The sequence below is a fragment of the Oratosquilla oratoria genome, chromosome 37, assembly GCF_046742065.1.
Source record: "Oratosquilla oratoria isolate Oo_2021 chromosome 37, ASM4674206v1, whole genome shotgun sequence".
Classification (NCBI taxonomy): Eukaryota; Metazoa; Arthropoda; class Malacostraca; order Stomatopoda; family Squillidae; genus Oratosquilla; species Oratosquilla oratoria.
The window spans coordinates 33,113,091-33,132,452 of NC_134813.1; the positions used below are offsets into that span (position 1 = coordinate 33,113,091).

At 41.2% G+C, this 19,362-nt stretch overlaps 1 protein-coding gene across 2 annotated transcripts in view; it reads left to right on the forward strand.

Annotated features, from left to right (window-relative positions):
- The first annotated feature begins 3,941 nt into the window (after positions 1-3,941).
- Positions 3,942-19,362, forward strand: part of Actn (alpha actinin) — a 76,177-nt gene continuing 60,756 nt past the window's right edge. Inside the window, exon 1 of one of the 2 annotated variants that reach the window (XM_076175454.1) lies at positions 3,942-4,181. In XM_076175454.1, coding sequence (XP_076031569.1) covers positions 4,077-4,181 — 105 coding nt within the window. In that variant the 5' untranslated portion in view covers positions 3,942-4,076. The remainder of the gene's footprint in view (positions 4,182-19,362) is intronic. The other variant, XM_076175453.1, reaches the window with a different exon arrangement.

Sequence of the window (19,362 nt, forward strand, 5' to 3'; positions counted from 1 at the left end):
CCCTCCCCCTCCTCCTGCAACTCATCTTTAATCCATACTTCAACAGTGGAGTCAGTGTTATATTAGATGAAATTAATTTCTCTTCACATATGATTTATCCTACTAAGACGCGATTTTACAAACAGAGGAGGAGCAAAAAGGGGATCACATATTCTAAGACTGGAATTATTAGAATATTGATCTTTCTGCCAACTACAATATATGATCTTCATCTTTCAGAACATCATATTTTTAGTGTCAATTATTAGATCAAAAGTAAAGATGAATTTCACCGTTTTAGTCAGAAAAATCATAAATAGATTTGGAAACGACAACATACTGACACATGACCCTATAGGGTGACAAATATAAGTAGAGAAGTATTGTCAGAAAAAGATTTCGAATCTAAATAGAAAAAATATACATTAGTGTGACAGGGCATGTTGGATTGCACAGGCATATGAATAAAATAAGATGCAGAGATTCGTTATGATGATGATATGGTTTAACGTCACACAGTCCCCCTATCGGTAGGCTAGGACGGTGGCCCTCACAGAGGGCTTTGTAGAGTGGAATTTCAAGAACCATGCCCTTGGTCCAACTTCGCCGGTGGTAGGATTCGAACCGCCCTCACCTCGACCTTCGTCGCAAGTACCGACGACCTAACCCGCTCAGTCAGCGAGCTTCATTGGGATTCGTTATAGCTGAATAAAATCGTCTATCGTTAATCAGAACTAAATCTTTGTATACGACGTCATCAAAGCGTAAAAGACGATAATGAAACCAACTTTGTAACATATACTCGAGATATGATTTTTTGTTGTTGATTTTTTACAATTACTGTGTAAGACAATTATTTCATAATATATTTTCGAGATAAATCTATACGATAACAATAAAAGATGTATTTGGATAGTTATTGTGACGATTCTATCCAGTCGTCTCTAGGAGGCCAAATAAGCAACACGTAAGTGTGAAAATTTCTGCAGTGGAAAGTAATCACAAAGGCATGCAAAACTCACATGGAGCGTGTGTTGTGTCCAAACACAAGACGTTATTACGTAAGTGTGTCCGTCAATACAAGGTTGTACAGTACTTAAATAGTTTCCTGAGACTGACTAGTATTGGCTGGCAGTAGAGTAGAGATATTCACGGACATCGAGTCTAACCCCTGATATATAAATATCATTCAAATGTACATTTTATTTGTGCTGCACTAACGCAATTTTATTTAAAAAATAATGATAAAGTATCATTTGAATGAATTTATTAAATGTTTAACAACAAAAGATATGTTTGCATAGTTTTGATTCATTGTTGGTCGGGTTCTCGGGTGAACGTAGTGTACGAGTATTGAGTGAAAAGTGTGTACAATCTAATTCTGCGAGTTTTAGCGTTTGTGGAATGTTTTGGTTCTTGTTGACGTCAGGTGACTTTATTCATCGTAGGGGGATGCTATTGTAGTTAACATCTATCTCGATGTTTTAATGACTTCGTCTAGTTTCCATTACATTTGATGATATCACCAGCGGTGGGGAAAAATAATAACCGTGAATAAACCATCATATTAATTACTTAAATCCAGTAATTAACCCTTTAAGACCCAGATAATTCGAATCGAATCGTAATGCGTTATCCAGAAAAAAATCAGTGAAGGACAGTAATATTTGAAAAAAAACGACAGCCTTCTAATCACATTTATCAAATGTATCTCCCCGCCAACGCAGGCGTTGATGACATGGATATGTATATCTTCGCTCGATCTGCCCCTAAGTGAAAGCCAACATCTCTGAGGTATTGGTCAATCCCACACAAACGAAGCGGGAATACCAAAGGCATACCGGTAGCCTGGGAGTCGGGGAAATTTAAAGTTTAATGTGGGAAAACTCGGCTTCATAAAGCACCACTGAGAACACGATTTGGGTGGTGATCCCACAAGGCATTGCGCCCGGGGTAGTGGGAGTATTGAGAGACGAGGGGTGGTGGAGGGGGGGATGGGGACCTGTGGCAAACCAACCCCCAACATTGCCACCCCCGCTATACTACTCTGGTAACTCCCCGCTTGACATGTCACACTTCCCAAAGTGGAATTCGAATCTTCTTCGAAATTTCTTTACGTTCCTATCTTACAATTGTCACTTTATTCATCTTCATTATGTACTTTCCACGTTTGCAATTGGAAAGTAGACATTTATATCCTGAATTTGGGTGAACTCAAACCATGTAAGCTATTTTGAAATGCGATGCTTCGTTTTCATTTTGCGTGTCGACTCTACGTCATAACTACACCGGTATCCAATAATAGCAAATTATATATATTTAGTCTGATTTTATGTCTATATTAAGTAGCGAGCACAAAACTGCCCTGTCTTTAGAGTGAGACTAATTCTATATATGCATTCCTGAGTTAAAGGAAGTTACGACAGGGCAAACGTTTTTTTATCTATCGGAATTTACTCGTACGATATTCTTTACTATGTCCCCACTATCGCATAATAAGTTGTATCAGATACCGAGATTTTATATAATTCTAATTATCATTATAAGTTACCCAGTCATGAACCAGGTAATGTATGAATGGAAGGTCATTTATATACAGCACCATCTACTCAGCTTTCACCGTATGACTCACTGAGCTCATATAACATGGTCGACTTTCAGTTGCAGTTGGGTAGGAACGTATAATGCAAACGTTAGCTACTTCCAGGATTGCATCACAAGGATGCTGCCACGTTCGGATACTCTCCCATCGCATCTACAAGTCTCAACTGCCGTACATGAACGAAATGGATTGCCTCCATATTTGGAATACGGAGCCAAGATGCTGCTGCTGCTGCTGCTGCTGCTCGTGTCGGCGATGGTGTGCCAGGCGCATTCTATTTTCATTTCATAGGCCATGGTTCACTTTCACCTCACACACGAAAAGGTTCGACCTCTCGTGTCTTTCTGAAGGTGAATATGTTATCTGTTAACGGTATCATCAATGTATGGCATGGAATGGCTGAGGAATGAAAAGGGAGCTCGCAATATTGCCATCTTGTAAGTGATACGGGTTTCCATTCGGACATCTCTATCACGAGCCAGGCAAAGACAAAATACAGAACTGTGACCCGGAAATAACTGCGAGTTTATTGTTTTAACAGCATTACATCGTATATATTTGAAGTTTTAGACATGATTATATTAACAAACTTACAATAAATGTCAGATTATTTATAGAAGATTATACTAAATACACCATGACCAATGTATGTAAGATATGATATGTTTTCTTTTTCAATACAGATGATCTATTTGATAAATTTTAATAGAGGTTCAAAGAACGCGAGAAAATACTTCATCGTACGTCTGCCAGGAGGGTGTAAGTAAATTTCTATTTTGGTCGGAGCTTTGGTCTAGTCTAGAGTTTGCCATCTTCTCTGGCAAACGAAGGTTCTCTTCGTTAACTTCCTTCATTTATGTGGCCCATCTTTATATGGTTGTCTCATTATGACCATCACATTTGTTCCTCCTTTCCTCTTAATTTTTTGAAAAATGAGAAACGATAACTCTGTTGGTGCTGCTGAGCGCCGAATCCAAAGTTCGAAAGATTTCCTCTTCGAAATCCCTCTCCTTTCTTATATACAAAGCATGTCCGTTAACAGACACATAGGTCTACACATAATAAAGTTTATGGTCATAGTTGCGTTTTATATATGATATATTATTCAACTTTTCTTGGGTTAGGGAAGTGGTCTCTTGCGGTTTTTTTAAATCTCGACCATTGTCTTCATTCAAAAATGACATTGATAACGCCATAACCTTGACAGTATATATATAGAAGAGTACTATTCTATATTGTAATAAGGTTTAATATGTTAATATTTGCCTGTAAGTACTGACCACTATAGTACGATAGGTTGGGTAATCCCCCTGATCCCCCGACCTCCCATCCCCCCCCATTCCGTTGCCGGCTGACCGGCTCAAACATTTACGTCAGTCTGTGCCGCTGGTTCGCTTGGGCCGAGTGGACCTTCCGCTGCCTTGTGTTGTGTGTGCCCGTCAAGAACCCTCTCAATTAGATAGTTGTGACTTCTCCCTTCCAGCCTCCTAGAGATATGGAGAACGACATGGAATACAACCCCAACGATTACATGGAACAGGAGGAAGAGTGGGAGCGAGAGGGCCTCCTGGACCCTGCTTGGGAGAAACAACAGAAGAAGGTTGGTGCTTCGTACAAAATGTCCCCGCCCCTCCCCCTCCACATCAACGCCCCCTACGCTTCTGCCAGCCGCCAGACCCAGCTCATACTATGTCGTGGTGTTATATTAGGCTCCAGTTTAAATGGTGTACACGAGATACCTGACTCAGCTGTGAGGGGGAATTGTGCGTGCACGTCATACGTGGAAGGATGAAAATGAATACCTTGGTTGTCACACAAATCACGTTAAGATTAACAGAGGACATTAATAGTGTAACGGAGGTCATGTTCATCACACGGTATGATTTGTGTCCGTTGCCTTTTCCCGTTACACGAATAAGCCGAACGTTGTGAATGTGTTTCCATTGTAACGGTCGCAAACCCATATTCGTCAGTTCAGCGAAGCCATTTGTAATTTCTCCCCAGTTGCTTCGTAAGACTTTGCACTTAGGCTTTTTGTTTGCCATTTAAATATGCATGGCTTAGAATCCTTCATCCCTAACGTCGTCTCCCCACCCCCCTCCGTTGTAAAGCCCCACGAGTGTGTGTTTACCTCTTTTTCTAAGGGAGCCCAACCCGGTTCGAACTCACACACCCTTAGAAGATTTTAATTCTGTTTGGTTTTGAGCAACTCGTATGTTCTTCGTATGTTGACTTGGAAATGTATGATTTCGTATTTTTGTAACATATTGTCATCCTTTTCCAATGACCTCCCAGGTGTTTGGTAAACTCGAGGTGGTTTGGGTGTTCGAGTCATGACAAGTGGCTTCGGTAGCGAGTCGACTTCTGGGCCGAGGCTTTGTCATTTCCAACCCCAACTCGTTTGCTTTATTTCCGGGCTTGGCGATGCCCCCATCGCTAAACTTGGCTCTCGTTCACAGCTCCATCCAAAGCCCCGAGCATCCGTTCGACTTAGAGGTCGAGGGAATTGCGCCTTGGCGGTGTAGCTCCTGATGCCAACGTGTTAAATGTACTCTCCTTGCGTGTACACATTCCCACATACACGGATACACACGAATGTGCTACCTGTGTTTGAGTTTGTGCACGTGTGCGCAATTATGTCCGCGCACATGTGTTAAGAGATGAAAGAGGATGAGGGAGGTGATCGGGAGGTGTCATGCCAACATCAGCTGTTGCTGTAGGACCGTTATCATTCGTTGGTACTCTAATGATACGTTAATGTTGATACTGTTGTATTGTTTAACATCATTTTGTTCTAAGTCACATTTTTTTAAAACTAAATGTTGCATCGTCGTTTTGTAGGCCGAGTAAAATTTTGTCAACAGTTGTCCGATTATTGTAGCGTCTTACCATAAACATCAAACCGAGGTGGCTGTAGGATGGGACGCCATACGATTATAGATAAATTATACAAATATATACGGAACATGTTTTTATAAAGTTAGCAGTTTACTGAACTCCCACAAATGCAAATATTGTAGTGCCACACCAGCACAAGCCAATTCCATCCTAAATTGGAGTTGCCGAGTATATTTTTTGCCTGGCGTTAAATTTTCACGTGGTAGGTTTTATTATTGGAGGACTAGTATAGGCCAATATTAGCATTAAATGATTGTATTATACTTTATGATGTGCATCACGACTCTGCATGCCTTTCATAGGCTAGTGTGATTATAAATAATGTAAATATTGTACACGTGTGTGTGTATATATATATATATATATATATATATATATATATATATACGCGTCCATATGCATCAACACACCATTACACCATTATTTTAACAGTTTATGTCAGCATACTATGTTACAAACATTTGCAATGTCAATGCTTATACATTTCAGCACATGGGTTGATTAGTTTAGTTATAGTTTTATATAGTTATAGTTTATAGTTTCCTTTTATCGTACATGTCATGGACAACCACAGATCATCAATATAATGCCATACCGGTATATATTTATGAATCAAAGCAGCTTTAGCTGTTAGGCCCTGCTGTGGAGGTGGTGGTTCTTGCCACATTATCTATGACCTGAGCATTTGTGACAGGGTATTGGGTGGGTGGGTGCTTCGACTGAGCTGCCCTTGTGTAAATGGGAAAAAAAAAACTTTCATATTCGTGTATTAATAAGTTCTTGCAATTTGTTGAGGGTATTCTTTAGTATAGTATGATTGTAATGGTAATAGGCATTTTGTCTAGAAGAGAAGGGGTACAAAGTCATTAACTTGCCACCCACGTATGTCTCGTAATATGCATAAGGGTTTATGTACGTGTGAAAGAGAGAACAGCAATTTTAAGTTTAAAGATATGAATGTGAAAGTTAAGGAGGTACATAAATTGAAAACCTTTAACATGAGAAGACCTCCAGGGGGTAATGGGTTCTCAGCTTGGATACAGGGATGCAGGGAGTTGCTAGTGGAGAAGATCTATAATCTTATTATGTATGCAAGGGATAATGCCACAGGATTGGAAAAGGTATAGCAGGGTGTCAGACCGTAGAGGAGGAATTAAGGAGAAGCCACTGGTGTCCCTGCCCAACAGGACGGCAAAATTTTGTGAGAATTGATTGAGAGTTAGGTTCCCATGAATAGGTGAATATTTTGTTTAAGAATTGAGAGGTTATGTCTAATAAGATAAGCTTCTACTTAGTAGTTGATGTGGTATAAGAGAGGGGTGGGTGGATTGTGCATACTGATATCTAGATATAGAGACGTCCTTTGACAAGGTCCGTCACCATTAACTATTGTGGAAAAGTGTGTTGAAGGTAAACTGTTTGATTGGTTGAAGAATATTCTGAAGGATTAGTGTATGAGAACTGGAGTAGCAGAATGGAAGGCAAATACTGGCAGAGTACCACAAAGGTTGGCACTGGCAGTGGTAATGTTCTTGATGGATGTAAATGACATGATGATAAGCTACATTAACATGTCTAGCCAGTGCAAAGATCATGAGAAAAACTGAAAGGTAAATCAGCATGATGTTACTAAAAGATGTAGATAGTATATATTCCAAGAACCAAGTATGGAAAATGGGCTAAAGCTCAAATTATCACAAAGGATTTACTTGGTAGGAAGTGAGGATTACAAAAACAAGTGAGGATAAGGATCTACGAGTGTTGAATAACTGTCAACCATCAAAGGTATCAACAAAATTATGGGTGCACCCTACAGATTTCAAAACATCAAAAAAGCTTTTCACTACATGGATGAAGGGATGATGAAAACATAATCTGGCCTAAATTGAAATGTGTAGCGGTAGGATGGCATCTATAAAAAAGTGAAAGATAATAACAAATGAGAGATTGCAAAGAACACCGACCAGTGTGAGTCCTAGCCTTACAGATATCCCTTACAAGAGGAGAATAGAAGCATTGGGCATACCATCATTGAATGAAAGAAGAGAAAGAGGTGACATGATTGTGGTGTCTACTTGAAGGTACAAAAGATCTTGGTTTGAGATGGGAGAGCATCAGGAGGTCATGTAGGAATGTGTATAATAATAACAAATTGTCGCATCATATTTTTAGAAAGTGGTAATCTTGCAGAGCCACATTGACTGGTTTTAGTCCTTGATCCTGCCTACAGATTTCTAGAAAGAACTTTTGGTCAATTGTCTGTGTTGTATTGGTATGAGGCGGTTTCTATGTCACCAGCTGTAAGTAGTAGGAGGGGACCATTCACTGGTTCCACTTTCAGTATGTGATAAGGTGCAAGATATACAGTTGAAGTTGATAGAAGTTTTTGGGCCCAGTCCAGAGACAAGAGTATTGACCCCTCAGGACTGCACTTCCTGATAGGGGCGAGGGAGATGATAGATGGGTTTTGAAAATGGACCTACATATATGTATGTAGGTATATATCAATGCTTAAGACAGTACCAACACAGAAGAGGCCTGGCCACAGAAATGAACTGCACCAGATGTTAACTATTATACAGAAGACACAGATCAACTTGTACTACACTGCCCCACCCAAGCTATATGAGATGGCTTTTTCTGGTTACCTGGGAACTATATGTATCCTGTAAGAGAAGCCTGAAGTAATGGATTGATTTTGTGTGTATTTACCTAATTGTAGTATACAGGAAAGGAGCATTGCTCATTTGGGTCCCATCTCCAATTATCTAATTTTCAGACACACTTGGACTCAAATTCATGTACGGTTCCAACTTTATCTATATTTTTGATTTCCATGGTCATAATTAGATTCAAACTCGTGTTTTGTTTGAGCTTAGACAATCTCACCTTTTAAGCTATTCCACATAATTATACCTCTAAATGGAAAACTTTATTTCTTCACCTCCTTTTGACATGTGACCTTTCTTAATTTATTTCCATGACCTCTTAAAGCCCTCCCATCTTTAATCAGATCTATCAAAACGATTTATCCCTCTTAGTGACCTGAACGCTAATCATGTCACCTCTTTCTATTCAATCTTTTAAAAGTTTGTAGACTGTGTATGTGTGTGTATATACATAGTCTCCTTGTACGCGAAATTTCTTGAGAGTTGTTTATCTGTAAAACTAGGAATCATTTTGGTTGTTGCTTTCTATATTCTCTGTTTTGCTTGCACTTTCACATTAGGACCATAGCACTGCTGGAACTTATATTTCACATGAATTAGGGAGGATTTTTCCAGCAGTGTGTCCCCCACCCCCAACAATCTTATTCGTGTTTGACAGGTGACCCCATGGGAACACTATCTTTGTGTCTTTGTAATTTATTCCCTTCCCATTAAATAGCTCAACATTGGTCTTTTTAAGCTATTTTCTATTTCCAGTACCTAGTATTTGCTGGCACTGTGATTTATTTTCCATTCTTGGCTCCGGGCAATTATTGTATGAGAATTATTCTTGCAACATCATCTGGAAATGTGTTGGAGTTGTATATTATACCTTCCATCACGTTTATGTAGACAAGAAATATTACAGGAACTATCACTAACCCTTGTGGGACTGTTAGTCACTGCCTTCCAACCTGACATCTTATCTTTCACTACTATCCTCATGTATCAGCTCCAAAGTTTGTGTGCATATATATACATATATATGTATATATGTATATATATGTATATATATGTATATATATATATATATGTATATATATATATATATATATATATATGGACCCATGATTATATTCAAGTGGTGGCCCTTCAAGATGTATGGTAGAGAGAATCTTTGATAAAGTTTGTCTGTATTTCCTCAACCTTTTCACACAATGAGACCCTACAACCACTGACTGCTTTCCTTCTGCTATTATCTTGTGACATACAAAACTGAACTTCAATATAACAAACACAGAAATCAAGTGTTTCTTCACAGATGGAGGTCTTGAAGAGTTGCTAGCTACTGCAGGGCTAAAGGTTTCCGTTCATTGAAACTTTAGAAACTTGTTATTAGTTATACTGTCTATATTTAGATAGCTGACCCAAAGATGGATATCTACAAGTAGTTGTCTTGCAAGATAGATGTACAGTTAGGATCATTTCCCTGTTGTCCATCTTCAGAATTTGGCAACAATTGCCTTTGTCTGGAGATGCAGTCTCAAGCGGATGGCACATGTTCTCTGGAATGAACCCAGTATCTATATCAACTCGTCAGCCCCCACCCCAGTTAATTAGCTGCCAGTCAGCAATTACTCTCCTTGTTCTGCTGTGGCACATGACTTGTGAGCAGGTTTCATCAGTGCAGCGCAGGCGTCATTCCTGTTTTTCTTCTTCTTCTTCTTCCTGTAGCTCTCTTCCTCACCCCCCCCAGTACTCCCACTTATTTCCTTCCCCCTTCCTCCCACTCGTTTCCGTAGCCCCTCCTCATTTCCTCTCCTCCCACGTACTCAATTACTCCCCCTTCCATCCCCACATCTTCTTCTTCTTCTTCTTCTTCTTCTTCTTCTTCTTCTTCTTCTTCTTCTTCTTCTTCTTCTTCTTCTTCTTCTTCTTCTTCTTCTTCTTCTTCTTCTTCTTCTTCTTCTTCTTCTTCTCCTCCTCCTCCTCCTCCTCCTCCTCCTCCTCCTCCTCCTCCTCCTCCTCCTCTTCTTCTTCTTCTTCTTCTTCTTCTTCTTCTTCTTCTTCTTCTTCTTCTTCTTCTTCTTCTTCTTCTTCTTCTTCTTCTTCCAAGAGAGAGAAACTGATGAGAGAGTTTGAAGACTAGCGCTGTGGGTTTTCTATCAGTAAAACTCGAAGACCACAGGTATCATTATACATGATGTGGATATGAACAAAGACTGCTGATTACATGCTAATGGTACCTTGTGAGGTGAATACTGGAAAATCCTCTCCGTGATGTTCATTTTCAAAACCCATCAACAACCCCACCTTCATTTAGAGATGTGGCCTTGTGGAACTTGCTCTTGGTCTTCAGATTGGGCCCAAAATGTATCAACTGCAACTACTCTTTTCCTGCTTTTTCACATAAGGATTAATTGGCTAGGGAGTCATTTGTGTAATCAATTAGGAGCATGCTCCAGAAGGCATGTTGCTTCATTCATATGGCAACTCCATTCCTCACGGTTATCCTGTGAGGGGGAAAAAAGTGCTATCAATTTCCATTAGATTAAATCTGCTCTTGCCTGGATCACATGCTAAGTTAAACAATAAATTATAACATCCACTGTCAAGCTGCCTCATACGTGATGTGAAAAAGATGGTTTTTGATAAACTCTTAGTATAGCCTAGATGATACTGGGATTGGTCAAGCTGAACCGTCTTTGAAATTGAAGTGAAGTATGGTAATAGAAGAGGCAGGGCTCTACAAATATACTGTAGCTTCTTTCCTGTATACTACAGTTAGATACATATTAACTGGTCAGTACTGGCCACCAGCAAAGTTGAATCAAGGGCATGGTTTATTAAATTCCACGCTACAAAGTCCTCTGTAAGGGGCACCATCCAAGCCTTCTGATGGGAGGAGTTTGTGACGTTAAACCATATCATCCATATCAGTACTGGCAGCACACAAACAAAACCACAACATATCCAGGGTGGAGGATCTGTAGCAGAAGGCCAACTTTTTTCCTATACTTGGGAGGTAGTAGGAATTGGTAACCCATAGTCCCCTTTATATATATTAAAGGTAGAGGTTTTGAAATTGGAAAGGACGTGTATTTAGGTTGAATATGGGGATTGCACTCCATTTTTGAAACATTGCTAACACAGAATAGGCCTGGTCATAGATTCAAAATGCTCCTTTGGACACAACAGCTCATACCACAATGCTCCACATTAACAATCTTTTGACAACAACACACTGTATCTTCCCTGAGTGACTTATCAACCTGCCTAGAGGCTGTTACTGGTTCCTTTGAAAGCCACAGGTCTTTTGCAAGAGACACCAGGGACAATTAATTGAGTGATTGATGGATATTGACAAAATTTGCAATAATTGAATTGTGTATCTCTGGGTAGATAGGGTACACAGTAAGCATAGCAATGTAAGTAGAAGTACCCTGTTCATGCTGGAAATGAAAATTTATCATTGTATTTTTGCAACAATGATCAGTGGAAAATAATGAAACTGGAAACTGTGGCAAGAAGTGCTCAAGAGACTGGCAAAATGTTAGAATTTCCAAGAGGGACACTTAATGGCTTTCTTTGTTAGTCTTGTGCTTTATTTAATGGACAATTAGGCATGCTTAGAGGCCCTGAGTTGTTCCTTTTTTCTCATGGAATGATAACAAGGATCCTCAATATGTATCAGATTTATTTGGGAGATGGTTATTTAATCCCATGTAGCTTGCGTACCATACCTTAAACCTTGTGCCTCATGGATATTCATGTGCCATCCAAGGTAGAAAATACCCAGCAGGGCTTCCTATACCCTCCAAATGCCTAAGAATCATACATACAAGTACATACGTATACCAAAGGTTTTTCCCCCCCCTTACAAAGGAGGTGTCTAAAAGACAAAGGCATAAAAACCACTCCCACCCATTCCAGCCCCACAAACTCCAGCCCCATCCACTCCCCTCCCTCCATCATTTCTTGGGTCTTCCCATATGACAGGTCATCCTTGCATCTTGCCCACTGCCCTGGGTCAGAATCAGTGTTGCAAGACATAGCACATCTACAGCAAGGCTGCTTCATTAAATCGGTGACCCCCTCTCTGTCCCCTCATGCAGAAATGAAGAAGACTGCGAGAAATCCCTTTGGGCTGTGGCAATTTATCATACATATTCCCTCACTTCCCATTCCCCACCCACTCCCCGTCATGTATCACAGCATCATCCATACACATTCTCCATTCACCCCTATATTCTGTTCTCTCCTGTCCTTCCCCAACAGACATTCCCCTTTTTCCCAATGCCCCTTTTAACTCATCCATCCATCTTATCCTAGGTCACCCCCTCATGTTCACACCTTCCACCTCTGCGTTCCACATCTCTTTTACTAATCTTTCTTCACTCATTCTTTCCATGTGTCCAAACCATCCCAATACTCTTTCATCATCCCCATCTCCCAACTCCCTTTCCACCCCAGTTCTCCTCCTCACCTCATTTCTCACTTTATCCAGCCTAGTAACCCCTATCATACATCTCAGGCACCTCATCTCAAATACATTCAAACTCCTCTCTTCCTCTCCTATGTTCCATGTTTCAGACCCATATACTGCTGTCAGCACAGCCACTCTTTCATATAATCTCCTCTTAGCATCCATTCCCAAATGTCTTTTTCTCCTTATACTTTTTAATCCTCCCAAGACATTTACTTGCTTCTCTCAATGCAATAATGCAAGGTCTGTTCATTAGGTTGCTTAGAACTTATGAAATATGGGTGGGGGGGAAATAATCAAACTTGTGATTTCAGAATCTGAGCATAATTCGTCCACCAACTTAACAAGGGGGAAAATTGGACATGACAGTGACACCAGTGTGGGCTTAAAGATTGCTGGATTATGCTGGCCCATCATAAGTAGCATCAATCTTGGAGACACAGAACAATACTATCTATATACCAAGGACTTTTTTCCCCACTATAATGCACACGCCCACTCTCATCCACCACTTCTTGTCTTATGGATGAAGGGTAATTCCCGTCTACTGCCCACTGCCCTGGGTCTAAAGCAATGCAGCAAGGCACAGTTTATTCACAGCAAGGCTACTTCAGTTAATCAGCAAACAAGGCACTTTGAATAAATAGAAGCTACATATATTTATATGTTGCACACAAACAGGTGCCAAACAAGGCCCACAGCACATAACATGCTACACAAGAACACCCACCAACATACAGGCATATCAAACAACAACACTATACCACCATCCTTTTATCATCCAGTCATGCCAACTGGAGTGTCATTAATATTGAGACTTTTTGAGCATTCAAGAGTGATTGGTATGCTACAAGAGGGCTGGAAGGTTTATTCTTGGATCTGGAGAAAGCCTGTAATAAGATACCTCATAAATGACTCATGAATTTGAATATATAATTGAAGGACTTAAGGGGAATTTCTGTCAATAGATTAGGTATTTCCTGATAGACTAATACAAGTGGACAGTGTGGTGAGACATCAGGGTGGAGAAAAGTGACTACTGGAGTCCTGCAAGGATCAGTACTGGCACCTGTAATATTCTTGCTTTATGTAAATGACATGATGGAAGAAGCAACATGCTACTCTTAACATTATTGCAGATGTTGCAAAGATCATAAAAGATGAAGACTGCAAATTTTTGCAAACCATCTAGGCAGCTATGTAAAATTGTGACAAAAATTCAAGTATTGGAAATAGACAAAATTAATTTATTCACAGGAAAATGACAGCTTCAAAAGGAAAATAAAATAAGAAGTTTAGGGATTATTTATTATAAGTTGTGGATAAGGCATACAGACTAGCTGATTATAAATGTTGCTTTTCACCCCATGGATAAAAAAAAAATGGTGAAAAAACTGAGCCCAATCTACTTGAGGTTAGAATATGTATTGGTGGGGTGGTCTCCTCTTAAAATGAGAGATTTAAACGAGAGCGAGAGATTGCAAGGACAGCAACTATGTTGATCTCCAGCCTAGCAGATAAACCATACAAGGAGAGATCAGTATGGGACCTGCCAATATTAGAAAAAATTGTTACAGGACTCGTGTGTGCAAGTCATTGGAATGGATAAAGCTGACAGGTCTCTTGGTTTGGAACAGGATGATGGCATGGGCTACATATCAAAAAAACATTGTTTTCTGTAAATACGTCAGATTATAGAATAGCCTCAAAGAAGATGTTATCCAATCCAAAACCATAAATGACCTTTGATGCGAAGCTTGATAGGTGGTGAAAAAGATAAGACCTGAAGGTATACAGTCTTTTATATGCATTACAGTTAATTAAATTTAGTACTCGCAGAGAGAGCTCTAGCTAGTCTGGAGCATGATAGGATCCTTGGCCATTCCCACCATCAACACGTGTATTGGAAACAACTGAACAAAACGGAGTACATGCAAACATCCTTCATGACGTGTCAACAAAAGTGAAGCAGTACATCAAATGACATGTCTACTACCATGCTGCTTTATGTACAAACATATTTCACAGATGAAATTACTGGCAGCACATAGATATGAACACAGCATACTTGGGGTGGAGGATTGCTGTTGTCTCTGTAACTGATGTCAGAATCCATCACTGCCATGATGATTGGGAAAATATCAGTGATGATGACACTTTCATTGTTAAAAAGTTACTATATAGAAGAATAGAATAGGCATTAGCCATAATAGAAAATAATCCCAGGATACAGAAGGAATTGATCAAAATGGCTCTTTTTGTTAGATGTGAACAACTTTTCAAGAAATCTGTATACATATATATATATACACACACATATATACAATATATATCGTAAGTAATTGGTAAGAAATATGTGTGTGGACTTAAGATGCCTTTGTTTTCTGTACACATTTCAGAAATTGATAGGCTTGAGATGAAAAAGTTACTTAAAAAGGGAGAAATTAATAAAAATTTTGCAGCTTTGTTTTGAGTGAAAATTTTATTTAAATGTATAAAGTTCAGTGTTCTGGATATCACCCTTTAAAGTTCTGCTGTAGCAAGGTGTCTGTAGGACAACTTTGAAAAATGTAGAATGGCATCATGAACATAAGAGTATATTTGGTTAGATGTACGGTGAATCTGGAGGAAGGAAAGAAGTAGAACAGGACATGTGGAACACTTGAATGTCTAGATAAAGTAGAAAAGAAGAATAGTTGGAAAACTGATCTGGAACAAGAGCAGAGGAAATATTACATCAACCAGACTCAAATCTGTAGAGTTACATTGGATTGAAGGCTTGAGAAGTAACGTGAGAATTTACAAAACTTGAGTAGGTTAATTTATGGAAGAGTATTTTCAAAACAGGTGACAGTTGAGTTGTACAGTAGGTAGTCATTCTAAGATATTTAAGTATAAATTGTGCTTTTTAGTTTTTTGTGAGACTTTCGAGTGTAATTTACTGGCTTGGAATGTGGTACCGTGATAACTTCAAAAGATTCCCAATGTTAAATTGCATGTAAATTTGACCAACTTTTGGGTAGATGCTGTGCCACCACTCTCCTATCTACCTCTAGCATCAGAACTTGCTACATAGCATGTGAATGATAATTTGGTGGTTCTGAGTATGGTGAGTCATAGTAGAACATGGGCACAGTATATTGGCCATCTGCCAGATCTTCTTGTGGACCTCCCGCATACCCCATTCCCTCACACTTCTTATTTAGACCTATTTGAGGTGGTGGGGAAGGGGGCGAACATTGCTCTATCTATACTAACCATGGATATAAAGGGATGTACGAGATATATGTAAATCACTGATAATGTTGGAGGATTTTTAGAAAGGAAAGACTGCTGTGAGCATTTTGGTTAAAGGGGTTTCATAATGCTTTGTAGGTTAATGCATGGAGTAGAGGTGGCAGTATTTTTTTTATTCAATGAATTCTTAACATTGAGTTCTGAATTTTCACATTAACAAGGTATTCCATGGAGAAAGTTGTTGTTACCCTATTGTCTATAGCAATAGGTATGTTAGCTTGTTAGAATAAACCTAGGGGTATTTAAGGAGCTGTATACACCAGTTATTTTGTGCTGTGGTGCTGAATACATCTGATATTAACCAGATTTTGACAGCTATTATTCCACAGCATATGAGGGAATAAACATTGTTACTATCAAAGTAGTACCACAAGGATGAAAAAAACAGTTTGGTGCGAGACTAAATATTAAATTCTTGGTATGAAGGGGGCTAAAGATAGACAGGTGTCTAATGCATGAATTTATTGAACTTGAGGCTCGGCATTTTTCAGACCTTGACACTTTTGTTAGATTCACCAGAGAACATTCAAATCTAAACTTGTGTTTACTTTGATATGGCATAGTGTTTAGTCAGCTTTGAGGTTTCTTTACCATGGATGTTCTTAATCTGGATTCTTGTTATGTCTCCCCGCTTTTCTGCAGTAATTTAAAACCCAGTGTCTTAGGTCCTTCAATATTTAATCCTTGTAAGTATGCCACCCTCACTTACCGTTTCCCCTTTCCTCTTCCTTTGCCCCCTCCCTTACCTTCTTCCTCTCCTTTCCACTCCTCTTTCTCCTCCTCCTCCTCCCTCTTGTCCCTTACATCCTCAATCTCCTTTTTCCCCCCTCACTCTCACCCCACTTCTATGTCCTCATCTTTTCCTTTCTTCTCTCCGTCCTCCCACTTTCCCCTATGTTCCTCTCCCTCCCTCCTCTCCCATATTTGTTCCTCCTTTTTCCTCCTCCCTCCCAACCTTCCTCTTCCTCCTCCCTCCCTACCTTCCTCTTCCTCCTCCTACCCAACCTTCCTCTTCCTCCTCCCTCCTTACCTTCCTCTTCCTCCTCCCTCCTTACCTTCCTCTTCCTCCTTATTCCATTTCCTCCTTATTCCACTTCCTCTTCCTCCCTCTCACTTCCTCCCCCTCCTCCCTCTCTCTCTCCCACTTCCTTCTCATCCCTCCCACTTCCTCCTTCTCCCTTCCTCTTCCTACTCCTCCCTCCGTCTTCCTCATCCTATCTCCCTTTACCTTCTCCCTCCCTCCCTCTTCTTGCTTATCCTATCCGCTCTTCCTTATCCTACCTATTTCCTCTTCCTCATCCCGTCCCTCTTTCTCCTCCTCCTCCTCATCTTCCCCCTCCTCTTTCCCCTACTCTCCCACTTCCTTCTCTCCTTCCTCCTATCCCCTTTCCTCCTACTATCCCACTTCCTCCTCTTCCTCCTACTATCCCTCTTCCTCCTACTATCCCTCTTCCTCCTACTATCCCTCTTCCTTCTCTTCTCCCTCTTCCGCCTCTTCTCCCTCTCCCTCCTCCTCTCCTTCCTCGTCTTCCTCTTCTTCCTCCTACTAACCCTCTTCCTCCTCTTCTCCCTCTTCCTCCTCTTCTCCCTCTTCCTCCTCTTCTCCCTCCTCTTCTCCCTCCTCCTCTCCCTCTTCCTCTTCCACTCCCTCTTCCTCCTCCACTTCCTCTTCCTCCTCATCTTCCTCTTCCACCTCCTCCTCTACTCACTCTTCCTCTTCTTCCTCCTCTCACTCTTTTTCCTCCTCTTTCCTCCTCGTCTCCCTCTTCCTCCTCTCCTCTTCCTCCTCTCTTCCTCTTTCTCCTCCCCTCCCTCTTTCTCCTCCCCTCCCTCTTTCTCCTCCCCTCCCTCTTCCTCCTCTCTGCTTCCTCTTTCTCCTCCCCTCCCTCTTCCCCTTCCTCCTCCTCACCATCTTCTCCTTCCTACTCCTCTCCCTCTTCCCCTTCCTCCTCTCCCTCTTCCCCTTCCTCCTCTCCATCTTCACCTTCCTCCTCCTCTTCATCTTCCCCTTCCTCCTCTCCCTCTTCCCCTTCCTCCTCCTCTCCCTCTTCCCCTTCCTCCTCCTCTCCCTCTTCCCCTTCCTCCTCCTCTCCCTCTTCCCCTTCCTCCTCCTCTCCCTCTTCCCCTTCCTCCTCCTCCCTCTTCCCCTTCCTCCTCCTCTCCCTCCTCCTCTTCCTCCTCCTCCTCCTCTCCCTCTTCCTCTTCCTCCTCCTCTCCCTCTTCCTCTTCCTCCTCCTCTCCCTCTTCCTCTTCCTCCTCCTCTCCCTCTCCCTCTTCCTCCTCCTCCTCTCCCTCTTCCTCTTCCTCCTCCTCTCCCTCTTCCTCTTCCTCCTCCTCTCCCTCTTCCCCTTCCTCCTCCTCTCCCTCTTCCCCTTCCTCCTCCTCTCCCTCTTCCCCTTCCTCCTCCTCTCCCTCTTCCCCTTCCTCCTCCTCTCCCTCTTCCCCTTCCTCCTCTCCCTCTTCCCCTTCCTCCTCCTCTCCCTCTTCCCCTTCCTCCTCCTCTCCCTCTCCCTCTTCCCCTTGCTCCTCCTCCTCTCCCCTCCCCCTTCCTCCTGCTCTCCCTCTTTCTCCAATCCTTCTCCCTCTCCCTCTTTCTCCAATCCTTCTCCCTCTCCCTCTTTTTCCTCTCCATCTTGCTCCTCTCCATCTTGCTCTTCTTCCTCTCCCTCCTATCCTTCTGTATCCAGCCTTCCTACTCGTCTGCCTCCCCTCTTCTATCCCCCCTCCATCCTTTCTCCTTCCCCTCTCTCTCCCATCCGTCACTCCCCCCTTCCTCAGATGCTCAGATGATTCCCTCCTCCCTTGTATCCTTCTTACCTTCCTTCTGCCCTCCTCCTCCTCCTCCTCCTCCTCCTCCTCCTCCCTCCCTCCCTCTCTACCCCCTCCCTCTCTACCCCCTCACTCTCACTCTCCCTCTCCCTCTCTACTCTCTCTACTCTCTCTACCCTCTCTCTCTCTCTCTCTCTCTCTCTCTCTCTCTCTCTCTCTCTCTCTCAAGTTATATACTATAGGTTTTTTATAGTGGATGCAATATGCTAGATTATTACTTTTTCACATATATTTATCCAAAATCTTTAAGTACATCAGATGATAGCTCACCATTCACATATATTATCAGTTTATTTTATTTATTTTATTTATTTATTTATTTTTTTCATTTTGGTCTCTGGGATGAAGATATTTTCTTGAAGGTCATAGCAGCACTAAACCAGTACTTAACATGAAATTGGCCTGGCTCCAGAAGGCACATGCCTCAGATGCTCTCACTACACTGAAGGCACGGAGCATATCCTCCTCAGCTCCACGTTCTCACAACACTGACGACAATTCAATATATCTTCCAAGAGACCTCAGGGAAAACCCAGGATCTTTTATCGGATATCTTGTGGCTTTTTATTTTTTTTTGTGTTGTTTCTGCATGTTGGTAGCCAAAATAAGAGATGGGTTATGAT